Below are 23731 nucleotides of genomic sequence, written 5' to 3' on the forward strand. Positions count from 1 at the left end.
ATCCCTCTTTTCACGATTTTAACACACACAACACCCACTTTTCACACACTAACACCCCAATTCATATTTCTCTCTTATTTTCTTCCATCCAATCCATCCAAGGTATGTTTTTCTTGCCCAAATTACTTATGTTTTTCAATTCTTGGCATGATTTGCTAGCTTTTGACCGATTGTTTTGTTTTATTCCATGATTTATTTTCTTAGTTCCAAACTAGGGCTTTAATTGGGGATTTCTCGTTTTCTCTTGATTTCTCTTGATTATATGCTTGTATTTGGACGTATTACTGCTTAGGAATGTCTTATTTATCATGGGTAAACTTTATTGTTGGTCAATTTGAGCTCTTGGTGTGGATTTGGTTCCTATGCTATGATGTGGGGGATGATGTTCTTTGGCCTTCTTCCTATGCTCTATATTGTTCTAGCTTATGTTCTTAATCACATGCTACATATTTTAAGCATAAGCAACGCATGAGTTTGGCCTTTGAATTGTTTTGGTGTGTTGGGTGGTGGCTTGATGTGCCTTGATTTTATTCTTCTTGTGTGTGTAATTTAAGTTTGGGGGATAGTTTATAATGCAGCATGTTTGGGTTTTGCAGTATTCCCAGCATGCCACCAAAAGGGAAAGCAACCCGGGCCGCCAAGGGAAAGGGCAAGCTTATTGGGTCGTCATCCAGAACCAATCGTGCGGCGCCACCGGTTTCGGAGTTCTCACCGGCCCACTTCGGTATGGAACTCCCTGATGATGCTTCACTGAAGAACTGGGAGAAGCTCATCCACATCCCGGTCAAGCCCACAAAGTACATCTATCCAACCACTGTGGAGAAGTTGGGCATCCAGGATGATGTTTGGGCTATGGTCGATCGCGCAGGACTTCGACAGGTTTTCACAGGGAATTGGCGCACTTATCGGATTCTCACGATCGAGTTCCTGTCAACGTTGAAGATCAAATATGATCGAACCATTCCCACGGAGTGCCACTTCCGCTTGCTCAACACGGACTACGAGCTGACCTGTAACAATTTCAATGACGTTCTTGAAAGTCCGCGGAGCGGGATCTATGGTGTTGTCGGTTTTCAACCGCAGACGTTATGGGCCACCATGGCTGATTTAACTCTTGAGGACTCCAAGCACTTTGTCACTGGCCGTGCAAAGGCCAAAGCATTAAGAAACCCGGTATTCAGATACCTACAGCGGGTGATGGCCTACAACTACTTCGCTCGGGAAAATGTGGGCAACCTACGTTCTGACGAATTGCTACATTTGAACTGTATGCTCACAGGTGACAAGATTGATTTAGCCCCTCAGTTGCTATATCAATTTCACAGTCAGCTCACCTCCCCGACCGCCTCCATTGGCATTGGAGGATTTGTCACCGCCCTTGCTCTCGACTTGGAACTTGAGATCACGGAGACCGCGGTTTCTGAAGAAATCTTGGTGGATTTAAAAGTGCTAAAAGCAGCGGGACACATCACGGGTGGTCGGAACTTATACTGGGTCTTGAAGCCAAAGCTATACTTTCCATTGCCCAACCCGCACTTGACCACTGTGCTGGATGTGGCAGATCATTCGAACTGGCTGCTGAACACCCCGAAGCACCTCAACCTCATACTCCAGCGCGCACCGGCAGCACAGGCAGGACGGGCAGCGGCAAGAGATGAAGCTGCAGAGGAGGAAGCAGCTTATGAAGCAGGGGGCGACTTGCCCCAAGAGTCTGAGGCGGGGACTTCATCCTACTTTCCCCACCACCATGCACCTCCACCGCCGCCCGTTGGATACGATTTCAATGCCATGAAGCAGCGGCTCTACGGCCACATGGATGCCGGTTTTGCCACGATGCAGCAACACATGTACGGCCACATGGATGCAGGTTTCCAAAACCTGCAAACCAACATGTACGGCCATGTGGACACTCAATTCGCTGCATTCCAGAGGTAGCAACAGGGCTACTTTGATGCCCAATTTGAAGCTGAGCGCGCTGCCCGTCTACGGCAACATGAGGAGTATATGCGCCAACATGCGGCGTATATGAGGTTGATGAATGATTGGCAGCGAGCCTTCCCAGGACCGCCGCAGGACCCTCAGGACCCGCCGGCCCCGGTGAGTTCGACTCCGTGCCCTACACTTCCTTTTCAAACTTATTCTTCCTTGTGGAGAATAAGTTTGGGGGGATGTGGTTGTGTGGGCACTCTATCTTTATTGCTTTGCTTTTTTTTTTTAGTTTGTGTTAGTTGTTTTGAGTCTTGTTTGCTTTGGTTAGAGTCGTTGCTTTGTTGAGAAGTTGTCAGTTTTGTTTTTGTTTGTCGCTCTGTGTTGATGCCTTGGTGAAAAGATGAGATGTGCATGGATTAGTTGGATGACTGGCCTATGATGATTTCTGTTTTGAAATGGTAAAACTGCATGTGTTTGTGTTGACATTGTTGAGATTGAGCATGATTGATAAATGATAAACGTGGTCTCTATGTGTTCGCAATCAATGTTATAAGCTGTGAGATTTGAGCCTTGACTGTCACTATTTTCCACAGTCTTATTTCTGTTTCTTGAGTGATTGTTCAAGCATGCTTGTTTCTCGCTAGAACTTGTCTTGGTTTCTCCCTCGAGGTCACAGAGTGTGCTTAATAACTGTGAGATGATAGAAGGCCATCTTTGCTAGCCCATATATCCCATACTTGTCCTTTTACTCTATATGATCCTAGTTTCGCCCCTTTGAGCTTTTATTATCCATTTTTATTTGGTTTAGCCGTGGGTGGGAACTTGGAGTTTGTTGCTATAGGATATTTGGTTTGTGGAGGTGTGAGATCATGATTTATGAACTTTGTCTTTGATTGGAAAAATCCTAGTATCCTACAAGTCTAAAAAAAAAGAAAAAAAAAGAAAAAAAAAAAGGAGAAAAGAAAAGAAAAGAAAAAAAAAAGTGAGAAAATTGAAAAAAAAAATGGGTACATAGGATACATTAGAAGGTCATATTGTCATGGGAGATAATTGTTGTGTTGTGGTATATTGAAAAATTTGGTTTTGTGAAAGGTGGAGATAGAATTGAGCAAGAATGCTATAAGGTTGGTGATGATGTTACTTTGATTTGCATCTTTGAGTCACTTAGTCAAACATATCCTACCTTACCAAAGAGCCTACATTACAACCCTCAATAAAGACCTTTTTGATCTTGGTTATAGGAGAACACATTTAGTGGTGGAGAGGTGAGACGATTGACAAGCTTATGGATGAGTACATGTTTAGCTTGAACTGAGCGTGTACACGTCCTTTTTGATTGATACACTCGAGAGTTGAGAGTTCGTATATTCTTTATCTTTTTGGTAAGGATTGCGAGTCATTGAGACCATAATTTGAAGTTTGTCATGAGTGTCATGTCTTGATGATAGGAGACACAAGTGCATGTTGTTGTTTTCGTTGATAAATCTGAAGCCACAAGGTTATCCACTTTTCTCTGCGCTCTTGTCGATTCATCTGTGGTTCATCTTTGTTTTGTCCGAGGACGGACAATGGTTTAAGTTTGGGGGGTTGTTCTACATGCATTTTTCATCTTCTTTGTCGTTAGTCATAGTTTTTGGGTGTTTTCATCGAGTTCTTGAGTGTCTTTGGTTTGAAATGTTAAATTTGTGTGGAATAGACTACTCGTCCGTGCTCGTGTTGTTTTTATAGGTTATTGGACTCGATTTGTGAAGATTTGGATGAAGCGTAGTGGAGTACGCGAAGTGACGAGTCCATAGGCACGAACGGGGCTAAAATCGGGCATCGGATGAGCAAGAATGGGCGCCGGGAAGTCCGTGTGTCGGAGGACACGCGGCCGTGCGCGAGGACGGCGCCGGGAAGTCGCGCGGTCCGGGCATGCGGCCGCATGCCACAGCCGCGCGACGTTGCAGAACTCGCTGGAAGACCGCGCGGTCCAGGCGCGCGCCGCGCGAGGAGGCCGCGCGAGCTCGCGCGGCCCAGCCATGCAGCCGCGCGACGACGCCCGCGCGAGGCGCCGAGTCTGCCCACTTTTCCGCTTTTTCACCTTAAATGCGATTTTTGGAGTATTTTCGAGTTAGACGACCTAGGGCATATAAATACCATCCTTTAGGTTACTCCAAACACCTTTTATCATTTTCTGATTTTTCCTGAGAGCTGTGAGACACGGAGCAAGAGCAAGACTGAAGATCATCGACTTCTCTACGGTTTTTCATTGTTTAATGTTCATTAGTTTTATTGAGATTGTGATTGTTAGTCATATGTCTATGTGTGGCTAAACATGATTCAAATTTCTGACTGTTGATTTAATTAATTGAGATGTTTATTCCTTTCTATGTTCTTGTTATAACTGTTTGCTTTATTGCTTGATCACCAATTTAGCATAATCATAGGTTTTAATTTGAGATCGGGAGATGATAATTATTACCTGAACTGAGAACATAGAACACATTTATTTTAATTCTAAAGGGAATTAATAATTGTGAAGGCTTTAATCCTAGGAACTTTTAGGAGTTACATGTTAGAAGTGTGATCCAGGGATGGTAACCTTGCATGTAATCAACGATTTGTATGCCACGGGAGTGGGTATGAATTAACTTTGAGATTGCCTTAGGAATTATCTCATTAATTGAATCAAACGTGTTAGTCAGGAGAATCTGTTGAAACCTTTGCCTTGGGAAACTCTCTTTCTTCTGTTACTTCGCATTTTCACAGCTTGATTTCTTTTCAGTGTTTCTTTATTTTAATTTAAGTTTGTTTTCCAAAATCAAACCTTTAAAATTCGTTTTTCCAGATAGAGTAAAGTAATTAAGAGTAGGCATTGATAACCCTTAGTCCCTGTGGATTCGACCTTGTTTGCCACTATATACAATTGCACCCGTACACTTGCGGCGTGTAAATAAAATTGCGAACAACCCGGCAGAGGAATCACTCGCCAGAGGAATCACCCGGCAGAGGAATCACTCGCCAGAGGAATCACTCGCTAGAGGAATCACCCGGCAGAGGAATCACTCGGCAGAGGAATCACTCGCCAGAGGAATCACCCGGCAGAGGAATCATCTTAAATCTAAGTTCAAAATTATTCTAAACTTAGCTCGAGGAAACGGGGTATTACAGATTTTTTTATTATTTTTTCCTTTTATATTACATCAGACAATTTGTAATGATTGAAGTTTATCCACTATTACGATTTGATAACCACGAAAAGAAATATTTAAAATTTCGTCTATTGAAACATTCATTCCGTGATCGACATAAACACATGTATTCGTATTATATAATGATTGAATTTTATTTAGTTTGCAGTTAAATTAATTTATTTTATTTTGAATTTAGTATGCTGTTTGGATCTTCGTCGTAAGTTTATTAAGTTTATTCGAAAATTTTTGATGTTAAATATTTTTATGATTCTCAATCAAATATCAATTATATTTTTCATTCTAATATTTTATTTGGATTTTCCTAAGTTTAGCAAGCTTATTCGAAAAAATTTGATGTTAAATATTTTTATGATTCTCAATCAAATATCAATTATCTTATTCAGAAATATATTATGTAATGAATAATCTCAATTTTTTTATGAACATAACAAATTTTTCATTGAAGAGAACAATATTTACGCAATAATCTCATAATTTTTTTTATGAACATAAGTTTTTATGAAAATAACATAATTTTCATTGAATAATCTCAAAAAAAAATTATGAACAATAATCTCAATATTTACTGAACACAGTAACCACATCGTAAGGTCCCATTTCCTCTAAAAATGCACTAAACTGACGCAAACATAAATAAATCTTGATCTGTTCCCATTCCCAATATATAAGCAATTCATCCCCTCTTTGGTATGAGCAAATTCCATATGAATTCACAATTTCAGAAAATGCAGAATCAAGATCCTCCGCAAACAAATGAAATACAGAAAAAGGACAAATCAATTAATCAATTAATCAAATACATGCTATATTTAAATCAATTAATCAACTTAATTTAGTATCAATTAATAGATTTTCAATTTTAATTTTAATAATTTGTGTAGATAATTGCATATTTCTTTATTTAAAGGTAATTAATTTAAATATAAAACTGGCATGTATCTTACAAGTGCAGATATTCGCATACGTATGGGTATATATTAAAATAGGGTAGTCAAATTCGATGTATACGATTCTAATATAATTTGTGTAATTAAATTAACTTATTCTATATAGGATATTATAATAATTATGAATTTGAAAATATTATTTTTAAATTTTCTCACCCTATTCATAGTGTTAGAATTTGAAAGTTCATTTTATCTATATAATAGCAGAATGATAAAAAAAATCCACTTAAACTACAATTGTAAATTAATTCTATTTTTTTGGGGGAACATCATTTATTATTTTGGTCTGAAATTTTAATTGTTTGTTGGTTGAATTTGATCAAATTTATTTGTCCATTTATTAATATAATGTGTGTTTATTATATCAACTTTAATTTTGCCATATCATTTTTTATTTGAGTGAAATTAAAATTCATGACAAATTTCGAAATTGACTAAAGTTTATCTATTAGCATTACAACTTTATAGAATTGGAAAAATACCAAAATTCACTAATAGTTCGTGATTTGCAACTAATTAATGTCTCAAAAAATATATTGTGAAATACTGATCTATAAAAAATATATAATTAAAAGTTCCAAAAACTCTTTGCACACTAATAGAAAATTTGAAAGAAAAATATCTAGGTATTTTGGTGAAAACTTTAAAGAGATAATTGTGTTCATTAGATAAAAAGGTTTTGTCAAAATCTTGATCATTCATTTGATAAGGCTCCAACTATAAAATAATTTCATCTTCATTTTAATGCTACTATTTTTGTTAGAGCTATTTTATATAATATGTAGTAAACTTGGCTGCAGCAACATCTAAAATTCATAGTGAGCAGTGGCAAGATATAAAATTCTGTTATGTTCTAAAGACATATAAAGACTATAGTAAACTTGGCTATGGCAACATCTAAAATTCAGTGATGAAATATAAGATAACAATTATCTGTGTCAAATATAAAATTCTTCACTTATTCAATAACAGTAGTCAGGAAAGTGACACACACTTAATCAATCAGGATACCAAGAGTGCGAGAAAACTGTGTACGAGGATCAGTCGCACCTTGGTTCAGATCAGAAGTGATATGTCTAAAACCGCAGGTTTGATCCATACCAATGTGGATCTCCTCCACATGGCGCAAACCTAAAGTAACTGGATCTCTCTGGTCTTTGTGGCGACCACTAGTCTGGTTTTAGTGAAGATCTTGCTACGGATGTCACCTATAGTTTCGTGGTCATGCTTGGAAAACGTGAGACTAGTCCTCAGCTGCACACGGTTCTCATACAGGCTCAGGTACAATTTCGTCGCAACCCGAAAATAATTCTGAATTACCAGTCCGGATCGCATGCCATGGACATTCCATTGCCGTTGCCACATGAAAATGTCATCTCCGGTTTTCACATTCAGCCAGACTGTCTCAGGCCAAAACCATTTATTTTCTTTACAAATTTTATTTGAAAATTATTGAACTATTAATTTATAAAATACTTGAAAAATATTTTATTTATTTGATTTTTATTAGTCTAGTCGTGCTCCTAATTAAATAATAATAATAATAATAATAATAATAATAATAATAATAATAATAATAATAATAATAATAATAGTAAAAATAATAATAATAATAATAATAATAATAATAATAATAATAATAATAATAATATATACTTATATGTAACTTATAAAAAGAAAATGCATGAGATGTACATGCATTAGACAAAGTCTAGTTCGATATATATATAAATACATGTATATGTATTAGTTACTTAATGAACTAAGAGAAAGTTAATTATACTACTATTTTCATTTTCTTTATTTTTTTATTTGTCAAGTATACACATGTGCAATTTAGAGATAGCATAGCTTACTCTTACCTTTAATTCCACGTGTCTCTCATGCCATAAAATCAAGTGTTTGATCAGCTAAGTCTAGGGGTGGTAAAACGGTTCTGGTTAATCGGTTTTAACCGTAACTGAACCGAAAAAACCGGTTTTCGGTTAACCGATAACCAGTTTTTACCGGTTCGGTTCGGTTATCGGTTAGTGTGTTCATCACTAATCGGTTGATTGGTTTAACCGGTCGGTTAACCGGTTAAACCGATTAACCGGTTTATTTTATATTAAATTAATTAATTTATATTTTAATATTTTAATTTAAATAATACATTAATAAGTTATGAGTTGGTGCAGTGGATAAGACCTTATTCTTTCTTTCAAAGGTTAAGAGTTCAAATCCTATTGAACACATTCTACAAATTTGAATTTTTTTTTAAATAAAAATCGGTTAACCGAATTAACTGGTTAAATTCGGACAAATTGAGAAATCGTGAATTAATCGGTTTGATCGGTTAACCGATTAACTGGTCCGGCCCGGTTAATCGGTTAACCGGTCCAATAATCGGTTCGATTATCGGTTAGGGAAATGGCCCTTAATCGGTTCCGGTTAACCGGTAAATCGGTTCGGTTAAAACGAACCGACCAGTTTACCAGCCCTAGCTAAGTCTATGCAGTAGACCTTTGACTCATACAAGCTAACCTATAAGCTTTTCTCCCTATATATATGTTTCGATAGTTTCCTTATTATATCATCCCAATAAATTTTCCGCTATTTATGTATTCGCATATTTTATATGTATACATATATATATATATACATACATATATATATATATATATAGGCCAATGTTCAATGAAGAAGGCCTAAATGTAATAAAGAAGAGAGAAGTAATCTCATCCGTTGATCTTATCTAATCTAACGGACATGATTTGTTCACGCCATGTTCAACGAATTTTTTCGTTGAACATATGGGGGGTCGAAACCCAGAACCCCCAAAAATATTGTATATGTTCACGAATGTTCAACGAAAAAATTCGTTGAACATGGCGTGAACAAATCATGTCCGTTAGATTAGATAAGATCAACGGATGAGATTACTTCTCTCTTCTTTCTTACATTTAGGCCTTTTTCATTGAACCTAACCCTATATATATATATATATATATATATATATATATATATATAGGGTCAAGTTAAACAGAGAATTATTATATATTTCATTTTGAACAAGTCTATACATTTTACGAACAGATTAACATAACTAACGAACAAACGTATTTAGTAAAAAAAGAGAAAAACTCGCCACCAACAGGATTCGAACCCGGGGCAAATTGATGTTCATGCGGTACATTGATCTGTTCATAAAAATTGTAGATCTGTTCATTTTTATTTCACGAATTCTCTATTCTCTAAATATTTAGCATTCTCTGTTTAACTTTTCTCTCTCTCTCTCTCTCTCTCTCTCTCTATATATATATATATATATATATATATTAAATTATATGTTAATTATTTTTAGATATTATCAGATTACATTTAATTTTATGGGAATAGGTACGGCACGACTAAGACGTTGACTTTGATTTGAACTACTCAAGTTAATTTTCAAAGCTCAAATTTTAGGTGTGGGTTTTATTTCAGTACATGCTGTGGTTAATCTTTGTCCATTTTAATATTATGTGTTTACCATATGTGAGTTACATTAAATTATATCGCTAGGGCCCCGTTGAATGGGTTTATGATGGTAAAGATCCTTGGTATGCCACAATGCGATATACATGTTAAAGTTATGGTTGCAACCAGTCGCCAGGGGTCGGCTAAATCGGTCCAGGATGGAAAGGTCCTTGGATTGAGGGCACTAAGAATGAAGGGCACTGAGAACGACATGGAATCCTTGAAAGCCACAGAAGGAAATCCTAAAACCTCTACAAACTCTTAAACTTTGAATTGAGGGCCAGGTCGTGGTTTTTTATAATTAGCTAGAAGCACCTTTTTACTTCAACATTATATTACTATATAGAAGTGGGAATCTTATTTTCGAAAGCAACAACCCCTTAAAGTTTTCCCGCAAAATTTCCTACCTTTTCGACTAACATCGATCAGTCAACAGAAGAAACCAGTAACATAAAGTCTTGATATTATACTAACTCATTAGTCTTAAGCGATGCTCCCAAAACCCAACTACAGTATCACTTTTGCTGCATGGAATGGAAGCAGTACACACTTTTACCTATAATTATAAAACATGTTACTGAACAAGTTAGACTTTGAATACAACATAGAACAAATTTTCAAATTTTATGTTAGGCCAAATATTTTCTAATTCCAAAACAATTAGATGAATATTATAGTATATAATATATCAGGATTTCACAACACTGAAGCATGATAAGCAAGAACATACTGAAGGTCCGCAATATCCGCAAGTCGAACTTCCTTGCCAAAGCTTCTTGGCCACTTTTATATATTTGGCTCGCATCTTTACCAAATTCTTTAAGCCAATTAACAAATCCTATTGCAAGAAATTATCATTTAAAAAACCCATATTAGTACAATAAAATTCTAGCACGAACAAAAAAAATCCCAAAAAGAGACTAAGCTTACAAGTTCATAGTCGGTTAAAGAACAGAGCCAACGGACATCATCAATGCCATTATTGCCCAACACATATTTCACATCCATTTCAAGTTAAATCTAACCTTAGCTCTTCCAATATAATGAAATTGAGGATTCAACCTGGAATTATAAATGTTAATGAGAGATGCTCATTTGGGTAAACCACACTGGGGTGAGACGATATGTCGATATCTCAATCCATCATAATGCCAAACCAAAACCGAGTTGCATCAACATTAATTATTTTATTACTCCCTCCGTCCACTAATTCATGTCCTACATTTCTTTTTGGTATGTCCACCAATTCATGTCCTACCAATTTTTAGTAACAATTTATATATTTTTTAATTGGTGAGTTCCAATAAACAATACACTTTTTCTCCACTCAACTAATAAACAATATACTTTGTGGGTTCCTTTCTCCACTTAACTAATAAACAATACACTTTGTGAGTTCTTTTTTCCACTCAACTAATAAACAATACACTTTTTCTTAAAATTCGTGTTTCCTCCCCTAGGTCATGAATTAGTGGACAGAGAAAGTATTATCTATTCGGTATTGAGAGTTATGCCTTGAAATAGGATTTAAGATAAGAATTTAAACGATTTGCTGGACTTTAGTGTGAGTTGAGAATCACAATGACATAACCCCAATTACTTGATGATAGATTTAATGGGCCGAGATTTTATTATATGATAATTGGGCTTAGGGTTTATAGATTAACAGAAAAGTCCAATTCACTTTTAATTAGTGAAATAGTTAATCCCCCAATTGATTAAATTCAGATTATTAAGCTTAGTTAATCCAAATTAGCTGTTGAGCCAACACGTTGCAAAAACACTTCCTACTCAGCAGGTTATTACCGACTTAGTGTTGAGATAAGTTAGATACGACATACCATGTTTACCCATTTTGCTAAAACAAGTGATACCACGTTTACCAAAACCGGGTTGCATCAACATTAAGACACGACTTGCAGCACACAAACAAGCGCAACAACAGATTCCCAAGTAGGTACCAATTTCAGCTTCTATTTACTCTTCTCAACAAGTACACCGTATGCTGATGAGTTGCTCATAAATGGAAAACCCATAGAATAGCAATTCCATAGTTCTAAACAAATACAGGTGGAAATTATATACATAACTCATTCTACGATACAATCGTTGAAAGGAAAGAATCTATCAACAAGATTCAAGGATCAATTTTTCAATTAAGATCCTTGATTTATTGTTTCCTATTATTTGCTTTCCTTGTACAACTTTCTCCAACCCTATAAAAGGGTGGTTGTAATTCACAATAAAGATAAGCAATGCAATACAATCATTGTGCCCTCAATCCTTTCTCGGTTCTTCATTTACAAATTACTATGTCTATACCATGTTTTATCATGGTATCAGAGCAGGGATGATCCTAGGAACTCAGAACTAGATCATCATCGTTCCAAAACCTTTTCTCGGCCTTTTTGAATTGATCAAGGCAGTAGCCTTATTTTTTTTTTCCTTTCTTGAAACACAAATAAAAGAGTACAGAATGACAAGAAAGATCCAAACCACCAACTCATCTTCAACAGCTTCAAATGAATTGACTCTATAGATGAAAAATCTAGTGCGAAACTTCGACAACGTTACGCTCGGATTCAAACTAGACGGAAACAACTATCCACTATAGGCTCGCCTCATGAGGGTAGCCATAGGGAGCAGGGGCAAGTCCAGCCACATTACTGGACAACCACCACTGCCAAAAGAAACAGATTAACCCGCCAACTCCGACAATACATCATCGGGAGGAATAGGAGCCGGACTCGCCGCCGCTCGGCATATCCTTTCTCGGCTCGAAGGATACCCTTTATCCGACAATATATCATCAGTTTTTTAACGATCGAATTGATCATTAAAGACGCATTTTCTTTTAGTGTATGTCGTATTATCTGTTCCATCCTCCAGGGTATCCCTCACAAGGATTGCCGCATTCAAACTCGTCAAGTAGGAACAACATACATGAGGCGATCACTGACCAAGGGACGCCATCCTTTGGAAAGACATCTATGTTAGTGTCGATCAAATGGTGGGATTATAAAAAAAGTGAGCAAATATGAGAAAGATTTGCGGCAGTTTACATCACAAATCGCTTGCGCTTGCAATTTGAGTATAAAACTAAAATAATTGAATCCAACAAGTAAGATGCAGCTTAAAATCTTAAGAAAGAAATAAATATGAGAATGAAATATGATCGGTTAGAGCTGATGATTTATAAAGATTACAGAGTTAATTATGACAGAGAAATGAAATCTCCCAAATAAAGGAGTAAATATCATGAAAACCTCTGAAGTATGCCATTTTTTTTATCAAAAATACCCTGAAATTTTCAAAATGTTCTCTAAACCCTCAAACTTTCAGGTTTTATCAAATACATCCTGCATTTATTTTTCGGTCACCAAAAACGTGATGTGGCTCGCCGGATGCCACAATATAATTTATATTCTATTTTTTTAAAATGCAATGGCAAAATCAACGTCGTTTCGTATTATATCATTTTAAAAAAAATCCACTCTGAAATTAAAATTCACTTCTACCGTGTTTGAAATTCACGCTAATAACCTAGAATTAGGGATAAACACGATAGAATATGGTACGAAACGAAGTTGTTTTTGGCATGTCATTTTAAAAAAATAGAATATAAATTACATTGTGGCATACGGCGAACCACATCACGTTTCTGGTGATCGAAAAATAAATGTGGGATATATTTGATAAAAACTTAATAATTTGAGGGTTTGGAAAACATTTCGAAAATTTCAGATTATTTTTAATAAAGTAAGTATAGTTCAGAGATTTTTATGATATTTACCCAAATAAAGTGACAAAAAACCTTGCACACCGATCATATGATAATCCAATGAAATTTCTACGATTTCGGAATTTCTCGCTTACCTTATAGTATTAGTTATCTCATCGAATCCCATGTCAAAGCGTATATCATTATAAACGCTACATTTTTGGGCCTTCGACTATTGGACTGTCTACTAGCTTGTTGAAGAATGGATTTTGAGTCCAACAAAGTGTAGGAATATTATTAGTCCTTTTTATTTCTTTACGATTCCTAACTTACTCTACATTTTATCATTATATTTGCAATATTATTTTGTCTTTATGTAAACATTTGAACTGTTACCTGTTGCGGCTAAACAGATGATTAGAAATGACTTATTTTCCTCTCAAAAGAAAAAGAAAAAAGAAATGACTTATTTTTTAAAGGAATAATTAGCTTAAATACACCAAATTCTACTTTGTTTATAAATTAAAAATCTTGCCTCTTATTTTTTTTTATTTTTTTTTTTTGAAGAATCTTGCCTCTTATTAAACGACCTCTCAATTGTTTTAATTTTTCTCATGATTCTCAATTGTTCTAAAATTAATATGAAGTGGAGAAATAAAATGTCTATGTGGCATAAATGGTCGATATATTCTTTTCTAAATTAATAACAATATTCTTATGTACTTTTCTCATGAATTTGTGTTTATCATCTTGCCTAATCTGCAAGTCGTTGTTCTTTTATTTCAACTTTATTTATTCGTTTATTGAACACACAAATTAAATATGCTTCACTAAGGTTGAAAATTATATAAGTATTTGAGTAGATTATGTACAAAAGTGAGCAAGAGTATATATGGAAAAATAATCTACAAGTGATGATCATGATCATCATTTTGTTCATCAATGGCTACCACCTTCTTCTTCCCACTTCTCGAAGCACAGCTCCTACTGTACTTATCCAAAACCTTGCACCTGAAGCGATCCTCGTCGCAATCATCACCCCATTCAATTCTCAATTCCGCAGGAGGCAGGAAGCATTCCGTCGACAGCCCCTTCACGTTGAAGTCGATCTCCTCAATGCTCCAAATCTCCTCCATTCTGCTCCTGCTGCAGCTCTCCGCGTCGTCGCCGCCGAACCTCGACAGCGACACCGTCGTCCGGCCGCCGTGAGCGATGTTGACTCCTCCGATCGCTCTGTAGTCTTGGATCAACGACTCGGTTTTGGTCTCCCATTGAATTTCTTTTCCGGCGGATTTTATTCTTAGTGATTGCGAGTCTTCTAGCTGGACTAATAGGCCCGTTTTCTGGCTAAAATAGCCCCAGATTGTGTGCCTGTTTATTTCTGCATTGCTGCTGCTTCTCGCCATTAACGTCGACGACTCTGCTTCTAGCTTTAGCACGAAGCAGTCGTCGCCGTTGATTGTTTTCTCGCCGGTGCAGATGGAGTTGGAGAATAAGTCTGCTGTCCCCCTCGGATCCAGCCCCTAAACAACAACATTCAATCACAACATCAATTACTCATTCTTTTCTTGATATATGTAGAGACATTTAATCTCATGAAGTGACCAGAAAAGGGTTCAAATATATCAAAAAGCTATTTTACTAGTATTATAAAGATATAGATTAAGAAAATAGTTATTCTTTTCCCCTTGTCTCGCATGAATTAGCCATAATTTACGATTGAATATTTTTTTGTGATTGTTAATTGCAGTCAAAGTAGAGTCAATTCACAACTAATAAGTTTTGTGGTTGTGAATTATAGGTAAAATAGTGTTAGTCTACGAATGAATTTCGTGGTTATGAATTATTACAATAATTAAAATATTTGATGGTGAAAACATACATATGCGCGTTTTTGGACTATGATGAAGTCTATTCATACGATGAAGCTTCTAATTAGGCAAACATACATCGCGCATTAGGCAATCCTTTTTGGAAAATTGAAACATGCCTTTTGTCAAAGTTAGAAACTAGCAACAAATTAATTTGACCGAAAATAAATAAATCCAAATTGACTATTGAATGAGTACCTGCAGCGAGCGGCGGAGAGGCCGCGGTGGGCCGCGGGAGGCGCGCGAGTGCTGCCACGGAGTCTGCCGCCACGCCACATTGCCGTCGCAGCCGGCGCTGATTTTGAAGCCAGAAAGCATGAGCTCCAGACTCCATAGCGCGGGGCTCTTCTGCCACAGCACGAATCCGCCCAATTCGCCCGCCCCCTTCTTCATGCTTTTTATCTTCCTAATGTCGCTGCTCAAATCTGCCGCCGCCATCTTCACCTTCCCCACCGCGCACATGCTTTCGATCGAGTTCAGAGCGTGCTCGCCCCCTGAAGCCGCCACATACTGCTGGACTATGTATGAAGCCATCGATTTTTCCTGCACACCGCATGAAATCATTGTTTATTAAGATGGATTCCAATTTTGGATAATTAAGATAGTTTTACTTGATTCATATCAGATTGAAAGGGTAAGATTGCAAAAATCGTAATAACCGAGATTACTTACGATGGGGTGGGCTTTGATGTTGCGATCATAGAGAGAATGAGAACAGGAGAGTGGGAGAGGGAGCAAGGGAGCTCCGATGACGCCGAGCAAGAACTGAATCTCAACGGCGCGCCTCTCGTAGTCGAGCGAAGGCCGGGGGCTCTTGAGCCAGGTTCTGATGGCCCGCCATGACTTGCCGGAGTTGGAGGAGGCAGCGAACATCTCGTCGGGGATGGGGACCTCGAGGACCGTCTCGAGGCCGTCGTCTCCGGCGAGGTTGGGCCACAAGGTTCTCATTGAAGAAGAAGAAGAAGAATGTGTGTTGGTTTTGAGTTTGGTGTGTGTATGTAATAAAGATGAGGGAAAAGTGAAGACAACGTGAGTGTGATGGCCGCGCGGCTCAATCTTTATATGCTCCTTTCCTTCCCCACGAGAGACAATGTGTTGTTATTTTAAGTTTGGGGCATAATAGTCCAATTAACTTTGTCAAGCATGGGATGGGAATAATATCATTTGTTCCCACATAATTATGTTTGTGTGTCGTCGGTTATACAGATTATAATATAGATTTCACGTTCGCAATCTGGTGTGCTATTATTAAAATTATATCAAATAATTATTTTCTAATAAAAAATTAAGTGAATAAATTGATTATATGCTCGTAACAATAAAAGGTAAAAGACTAAGTTAAATGTCAAATTTTTTACGTTGGGGGTGCAAACTCACAATTTTTTCGAACTAGACCATGATCTATATAAAATGAAATTACAAAATTCACGTGTACGTGTGAATTAAATAATTAACCTTTTTATCGAGAAGAGTTTTTGGTGTCTTAATTTTATCATTTAAATTAAACCTCTTCAATAAAAAGAGGTATATATAATATATAATCAAATAAGCAATCCGCACGCATGCGAGACCTCTACACCACACAAAGATGGAAAAACTATCCGCACGCAGAAGGGACCATTACTCACACAAAGAGTTTTTGATGCTTCATTTTTGTTATTTGAGTTAAACCTTATTAACTAACTGGTTAACATCTAAGTTTAAAATTAGGTGTATATCGCACTTAATAATTTAAGGTATTGCAAAAAATATGAAATTTAACAATAATAAAGTAAAATGTAGTAATGCAATGAGGAGCCGATGAGATATAGCGCAATTGGTAAAGTTGATGCAGCACTCAAAATCTCTGATTGGTGAGGGATCTTAAGTTAGGTTTTCATTAAGAGTGTGTTTATTTTGATGGAAATGAGAGAAAAGGTATATTTTCACTCATTTTCTACCATTTTCACATATTTACTATTATGGAAAATTTTCTTCGGGCAACTCATTTTCTCTCCAATATTGTTGGATGAAATTATCCTAGGGTAAGGGTGTGAATATTTTCTCATATTTTCATCTCTGGTAAACATAGAATAAAAAAAAATGAGAAAAAAGATAATATTTTTTTTTTATCTTTTCTTATCCATCATTTTCCAATAAAATTTTTACCACCAAAGTAAACGCACCACCCTAAGAGTAGATTATTTTTTCTAAAAATTGTTTGAATTTTATCCCTTTTTTTAACACCTTTGGATTTTATCTATTATGTTACTATTTTGATTATTGTGCGAATCATTTAAATTTTTTTGTAGTCTTAGATATTATTTGTATAAGTAAATGAGACATTGCTTTAGTGGCAAAATTAAGGCACCCAAAAATTCTCTTTTGTGAGAGATCTTGAGTTCAATCCCGCCTGCGTGCAGTGATATTTTCCCACTTTAGGTGGTGTTGTATTTTTGTCTGCGTGCAATTTGTATTGTTTGGTGTTAAAGTCTCATACGCACAACGCCTTCGTGCGGGTTGTATGATTGATTATATTTAGATAATTCTTGTAATTTAAAAAAAAGATATGATTTGTATATTGTATTTTTAATGTTTTAAGAGCATCCACATCGCATTACTCGATGCCTCTTACTCGAGTAGAGGAGGCATCGAGTAATGCGATGCAACCCCTTCCTACTCGAGGAGTCCACAATAGCTCGAGTATAGCCCACGAGCGGCGGTATTGCGGGCGCGTGCTAGCACGCGCCGAATAAAAAAAATATCAAATTTTGAAAATTGAAAATTGTGACCGTTTGGCAGTCTTGGAAATCAATATTTGACCGATTTTAATTTTTTTTTCTTTTTTCTTCTCTTCTTTAAAACCCTTTCTTCCTTCTTTCTCTCTGTACAATTTCCACCATCTTCAACCTTCTTCCTCTACATCATCTTCAACCTTTTTTCCTCTCTCTACAATTTTCATGGATCCACACAACCCAAACTACTATGATCTAAATTGGTGCCCCGATCTCTCCGGCGACTATCATCCAATTTGGAGGGATGTAACTTGGGGGATGACCCTCCAATCGGCGAGGAGACGCCGTAGGCAGCCCATAGTGCCGCCAAATCAAAGAAAAGCAGCCGGAGGAAGGAAATCGCCTAAAAGATCAAGCATAACAAGCAGGCGGCGGCGGCGACGGCGGAAGGAAGGACTATCCGTCATACTTACACCCTCAAGGAGACGGACCTCATCGTCCAAATTTGGACGGAGGAGACCAACGACACCATCTGTGGGGCCAATCAAAAGGGGGGGTGGGCGTACCGGACACGGATTCTCGACCGTGTCAACCCCCTCACCGGCGCCAACCTCAAACACCGCCAAATTCAAGGGCATTGGGCCCGAGTGAGCGCGGATGTGCGGCTCTGGGAGGCAATTTGGACAGAAACGCGCGCCCAGTGGCTTTCCAGCTATTCGGACGACATGCTCCGGGACAAGGCCCAAATCCGCTTCAAAGGTAGGAGCCCAACTAAGAGCGCGTTCAACTATTGGAACGCGTGGAAAATTCTTCGGAACAACCACAAGTTCAGGTCGATGTACCTCGAGGAAGACGTGCATTCCTCGAAAAGGACGAAAACTACGGAGACGAGCGAATTCACCACCTCGGCGTCGGGCGAGGAGATCCCGTCTTCCCGGCCAATTGGAAACAAGGCAGCGGCGAGAGCGGCGAAGGGGAAGGGAAAGGCGTCGGAGAGCTCGGAGGCTCCACCCGAATTGGTGGAGAGGTTGGACAAGTCCGACCAGAACTTGAAAGCAATCACCGCCGAGTACACCAAGAAGAACGAGCTCAAGAGGGAGGAGCTCGATATGAAGCTCCTCGGCACGGATACGACGCACATGACAGATGCACAAAGAACATTGCACAACTACATGGTCCAAGAAGTGCTCAAGTGTCGTGGACTTATTTAGAGTAGGATTTTAATTTATGTAGTTTTTAATTATGTTTTTTTAGGTTTTAATTAAGTATTTTTAAATTATGTCTTTAGGTTTTTTTTTTTGGTATGTTGTAGGATTTTAAATTAATGCAATTTAAATTTGAATTAAATTGTGTTATTTAAATTTAAGCAATTACATTTAAATGAAAAGTATAAAAATCAAAATTAAAAAAATCAAGTAGGCTATCAAATAACCTCAATGTGGCCTCTTCTACTGAATATAGTCATCTACTATCAAATAAGCTATCAAATAAGTTCAATACGAATGCTCTAAGAGAAAATAATACATAATCCAAAGAGGTACCATTGGAGAGCCAAGATGATCGAGGACTAAATAAATAAATAGATTGCGGAAAATGTATCGCCCAATTCGCATGATTGGAAAGAATTACACTGGCGAATCAAATTACTACAATTTTGATTGAATCATAAATAATTATTAAATATGAGGCGATTTGATCGATACCACGTTGCAAGGTCGACCAAAAGCATCTTTCAAAGACTCATAAATCTAAACTGAGGACTAAGACAAAATAAATCGTAGAAATAATCAGGATATCAGATATGTGCCCGCAATTCCGCCAAATAATAAATAATCATGCACTTTTATATATATAATATAATGGTCGCAAAATGGCGCTTCAAACAAAATAGTGGCCAAACGGGCGGGTCGAACCAGCTCGGCCTATCAAGCATTCGAAAGTTAAACCCAATCCCATTCAGATTATGAGGTCGTTGGGTCAAATTCGTCCATTAATTTTTTTTTCTTAAATTTTATTTACTTTAATAATAAAAAATATAATAAATTATATTGATTAACATTAATTCACAATGATAATTATAAAAAAAATTAAAATTAAAATTAAAATTAGTACAACATAAATTATTTCAATTTAATTATTATAAGTTAGAGACGTCAATTATTTGAATTGCATCCATTGCTGTAAAATCAAACAAACTCAAAATTAATAGAATTTTATTCAAATTTAAAAAACACTCATTTTTTAACTACAAAGTTAGCAAAATAGGCATTCACATAACATACTATATTAATAAAAAACTATTTTAAAGAGGAGCAAACTCACAGTCAAACACAGTGTTTGACTGTGTGTTTTTATGCATGTTTGTCTTGAGTATTTTGTTAAGTAAAATGCACTTTAGACTTATTTTCATGGTTTGTGTGATGAGTTTGTGAGGAGGGTTGGCCTTATCATTAGATTTTGGTACGGAGTAGTGAAGTTCAGAAGCTTTTTGTTAATTTTCCTGAAGAACATAGCTGCCACCGTGTCCCATAATCGCAGTCGCGACCTCCTATACTTTTTTTGTTGGAATAAATAGCTTATTTAATGCCATAATTACATTGGTAATTGATTAAATTAAATGATATTTTTGGAATCTACATATTGAGTAGATTAATTTGGTATATTTACTTATTCAAATCCATAAAGAATTGAATGAGTAATTAATGCCCAAAGATAGTGATGGTTCGAACTAGTGGTGTCGCCGGTTCAGGAACCGCCGGTTCCAGGCCCGAACCGGCGGTTCAGGGTCCGAAATCCGGCGAACCTGAACCGGCCCGGATGAAAGTAAAAGGGCCGGTTTTCTGACCCTGAACCGGCGGTTCCGGTCCGGGCCGAGAACCGGCGGTTCAAGGGCCGAAAACCGGCGGTTCCGGTTTTTTCGTTTTTTTTTTTTTTTAGATTTATTTTTGTATTCTTTTTTATGAAATTAAATGATTTGTGATGAAATTTCAAAACTCTAATTCAACTTAAATCTTAAAATATATAATATAAATGACTTGTGTAGAAAATTTAATGATTGTGATGAAATTAAATGATTTATGTCATATTTTTTTTCCTTTTATGCAATTAAATGATTTATGTCATATTTTAAAATTAAATGACTTGTGTTGAAAATTTATATTTTATGAAATTAAATGATTGTGAATTTGTGATGAAATTTCTAAATTTTAATTCAACTTTAAATATAAATTATAAACATGTGTTGAAATCGAAAATATAAACATGTAATAGTTTTTATGTCATATTTTAAAATTAAATGACTTGTGTTGAAAATGTATATTTTATGAAATTAAATGATTTGTGATGAAATTTCCAAATTTTAATTCAACTTACAATATAAAATATAAACATGTGTGAAATCGAAAATATAAACATGTAATATCTTTTATGTCATATTTTTAAATTAAATGATTTGTTGAAAATTTATATTTTATAAACATGACAATTAATATATTTTTTACATAATATTTTGTTATGTCATCTTAATTCTTTAGTAATGCTTGTGATTTTTATTATTATTATTATTAAATGACTTGTGTTGAAAATTGAAATACAATAAAAGTACAATAATTGTAACACATTGAGTCATTGACAATCAAAATAATGATTAAAACTTGAATTTATTCTATGTATACAAAAAATGTTATAAGGATACAAATTACAATCTTCAAAATTGAATAAGTAAACAAAGTAACACTAACTAAATAACTAATTCATTACAAGTTTACAATAAATTCCGAAAGAGAGTTGTCTAACAGGGGGGAAAAAAAATTAAAAAAATTAAGGGCTTGAGCTCAATTTTAATATAAATATTAAAATTGAGTGGCCTACGTATCTTCATTGAATAATGAAGAATCAAAGCCCACGTAGTTCTTTTACCTTAACTTACCTAATCGTAGTCCTCGCCGGGCTCGGATCGTTCGGACTCGGTGAATTCATCGTTTGGGCTCTCGTCGGCTTGATCCCATTCATTCTCTTGTTGGCGCAACTCGGCTTTGGACCAATCATCAAGCAACATGGTGGCCTCCATGTTTCGAGGATCCATGGTGCTTCTTCTTTCGTCCAAGACAAGCCCACCAACGCTAAATGCTTGCTCGACGGAGACCGTGGAGGCCGGGACCGCGAGTAACTCCTTGGCCATGGTGGCGAGTATGGGATATTCCCTCTCGTGGGAGGACCACCATCTCAAGACGTCAAATTGTATACCACCTACAGGCTTGAAAGCAAATGTACTAGACAAATATATATCTAGCTCGTTAGTAGTATAGCTCCTTTGTGTATTCATAAATGAATAAGCGGCTTGAGCCCATTCGTTTTGATCAAAACTACTTCCTAAGGTGGAGGAGCCATATTGACCTTGTGAACTAGAAGTGCCACTTGAAGAGTATGAGGGGTTTGCAAGAATATATTTTTGTTCGTAGTCATTAAACAAAATTCTAAGTGTGTTATCTATTCTATGTTTAATATCATCTAAGTTGGGAAGGTACCATTCTAGCATTTCATTGTTTCCTAATCTTGACTCATAGATTTCTCTAAAGGCACCATAATAAATTTCTAATAGACGATAAACACCACCAATTTTCATAGAAGGATCTAAAATCTTAGCAATTAAAAAAACATCGGGAATTTCAAGAAAATATTTAAGCCACTTAATGATCATTTGATATGATACATCCTTCAAATCGTTTCTTTTATAACAATCATTTAAAGCAATACCAATAAACATGCAATGTTCTAAAACTTTAATACTAGTACAATAATAAACACCGGATAAATCCGTGGTAGCATTTTGAAAAACCTTTAAAAGTTGAAATAAACTACCACATTGTTTCCAATAAGCGGGCAATAAAAGCAAGTTAGCCTCGGGAGTTACTCTAAAAAAAAATCACATAGATGCTCAATATGTTCCATGGTAGATGCAAGCATGCCAAATGTTGAATTCCAACGTGTAGAAATATCTTTAACAAAATTTGTATATCGAATTTTTTTGTGACGACAATATTTTTGCCATTTTTTGCCAATAGCGGCTTTTCTATGCAACATATTAACGGCTTGTCTAATGGGATCAACAGCATTATTAATAAGAGTATAAGCATCTTGTACACATCTATTTAAAATATGACAAATACAACGAGCATGAAAATACCTACCTTCAAAAGAGGGTGCGCACGCGGCTTGTAACTCGGGAATGGAGGCGGTGTTGGCGGATGCATTATCAAATCCAACCGAAAATATCTTGTTTAAAATGCGATACTCATTTAACACGGAAACAATCAATTGAGCAATATTAGTAGCATTATGTGTTTCATTGAAATCTCTAAATGCAATTAAACGTTTTTGAATTAACCAACATTCGTCAACCCAATGACAAGTAATACCCATATAAGAATATCTTTGGAAAGAATCACTCCATATGTCGGAACATATAGAAAAATTTTGCTTTAAATTCTTAAAATGTTTTCGTAAATCACGTTTTCTTTCTTCGGCTTGTCGCTTAATATTTTTGCACATAGATGTTCGACCAATTTTTTTGACGGCCGGATTATAAGCATTTTTCATAGTATGTTCAAAAGTAAATTTATCGGCATGCATAAAAGGCAAATGCTCCATTGAAACATAACGAGCCATGTAATCTCGAGCATTTTGTTGGTCATATTTCCATAAAACATTACCTTGTTCATTACCTTGTCGTTTGGTAGCTTCGGGATGTAGTTGAGTTTGAGTTGTATGGATTCCAAACTCGACAGTGTGTTGGTTCGTCATGTGCCTTATGAGGGTGCCATAACCCCCTCCCGCTTTCCATTGATAAGTAGCG

The 23731-nt window shown here is 36.2% G+C and overlaps 1 protein-coding gene across 1 annotated transcript; it reads right to left on the bottom strand.

Annotated features, from left to right (window-relative positions):
• Positions 1-14113: 14113 nt before the first annotated feature.
• LOC131019981 (uncharacterized) lies at positions 14114-16228 on the bottom strand. Its single transcript, XM_057948618.1, has 3 exons — positions 15836-16228; positions 15362-15706; positions 14114-14815 (listed from the first exon to the last, which is right to left on the bottom strand). The coding sequence occupies exons 1-3, from the start codon at positions 16109-16111 to the stop codon at positions 14198-14200; spliced, it is 1239 nt and encodes a 412-aa protein (XP_057804601.1). The 5' UTR covers positions 16112-16228; the 3' UTR covers positions 14114-14197.
• Between the last annotated feature and the right edge of the window lie 7503 nt (positions 16229-23731).

The sequence above is a fragment of the Salvia miltiorrhiza genome, chromosome 4 (assembly GCF_028751815.1).
Source record: "Salvia miltiorrhiza cultivar Shanhuang (shh) chromosome 4, IMPLAD_Smil_shh, whole genome shotgun sequence".
NCBI lineage: Eukaryota > Viridiplantae > Streptophyta > Magnoliopsida > Lamiales > Lamiaceae > Salvia > Salvia miltiorrhiza.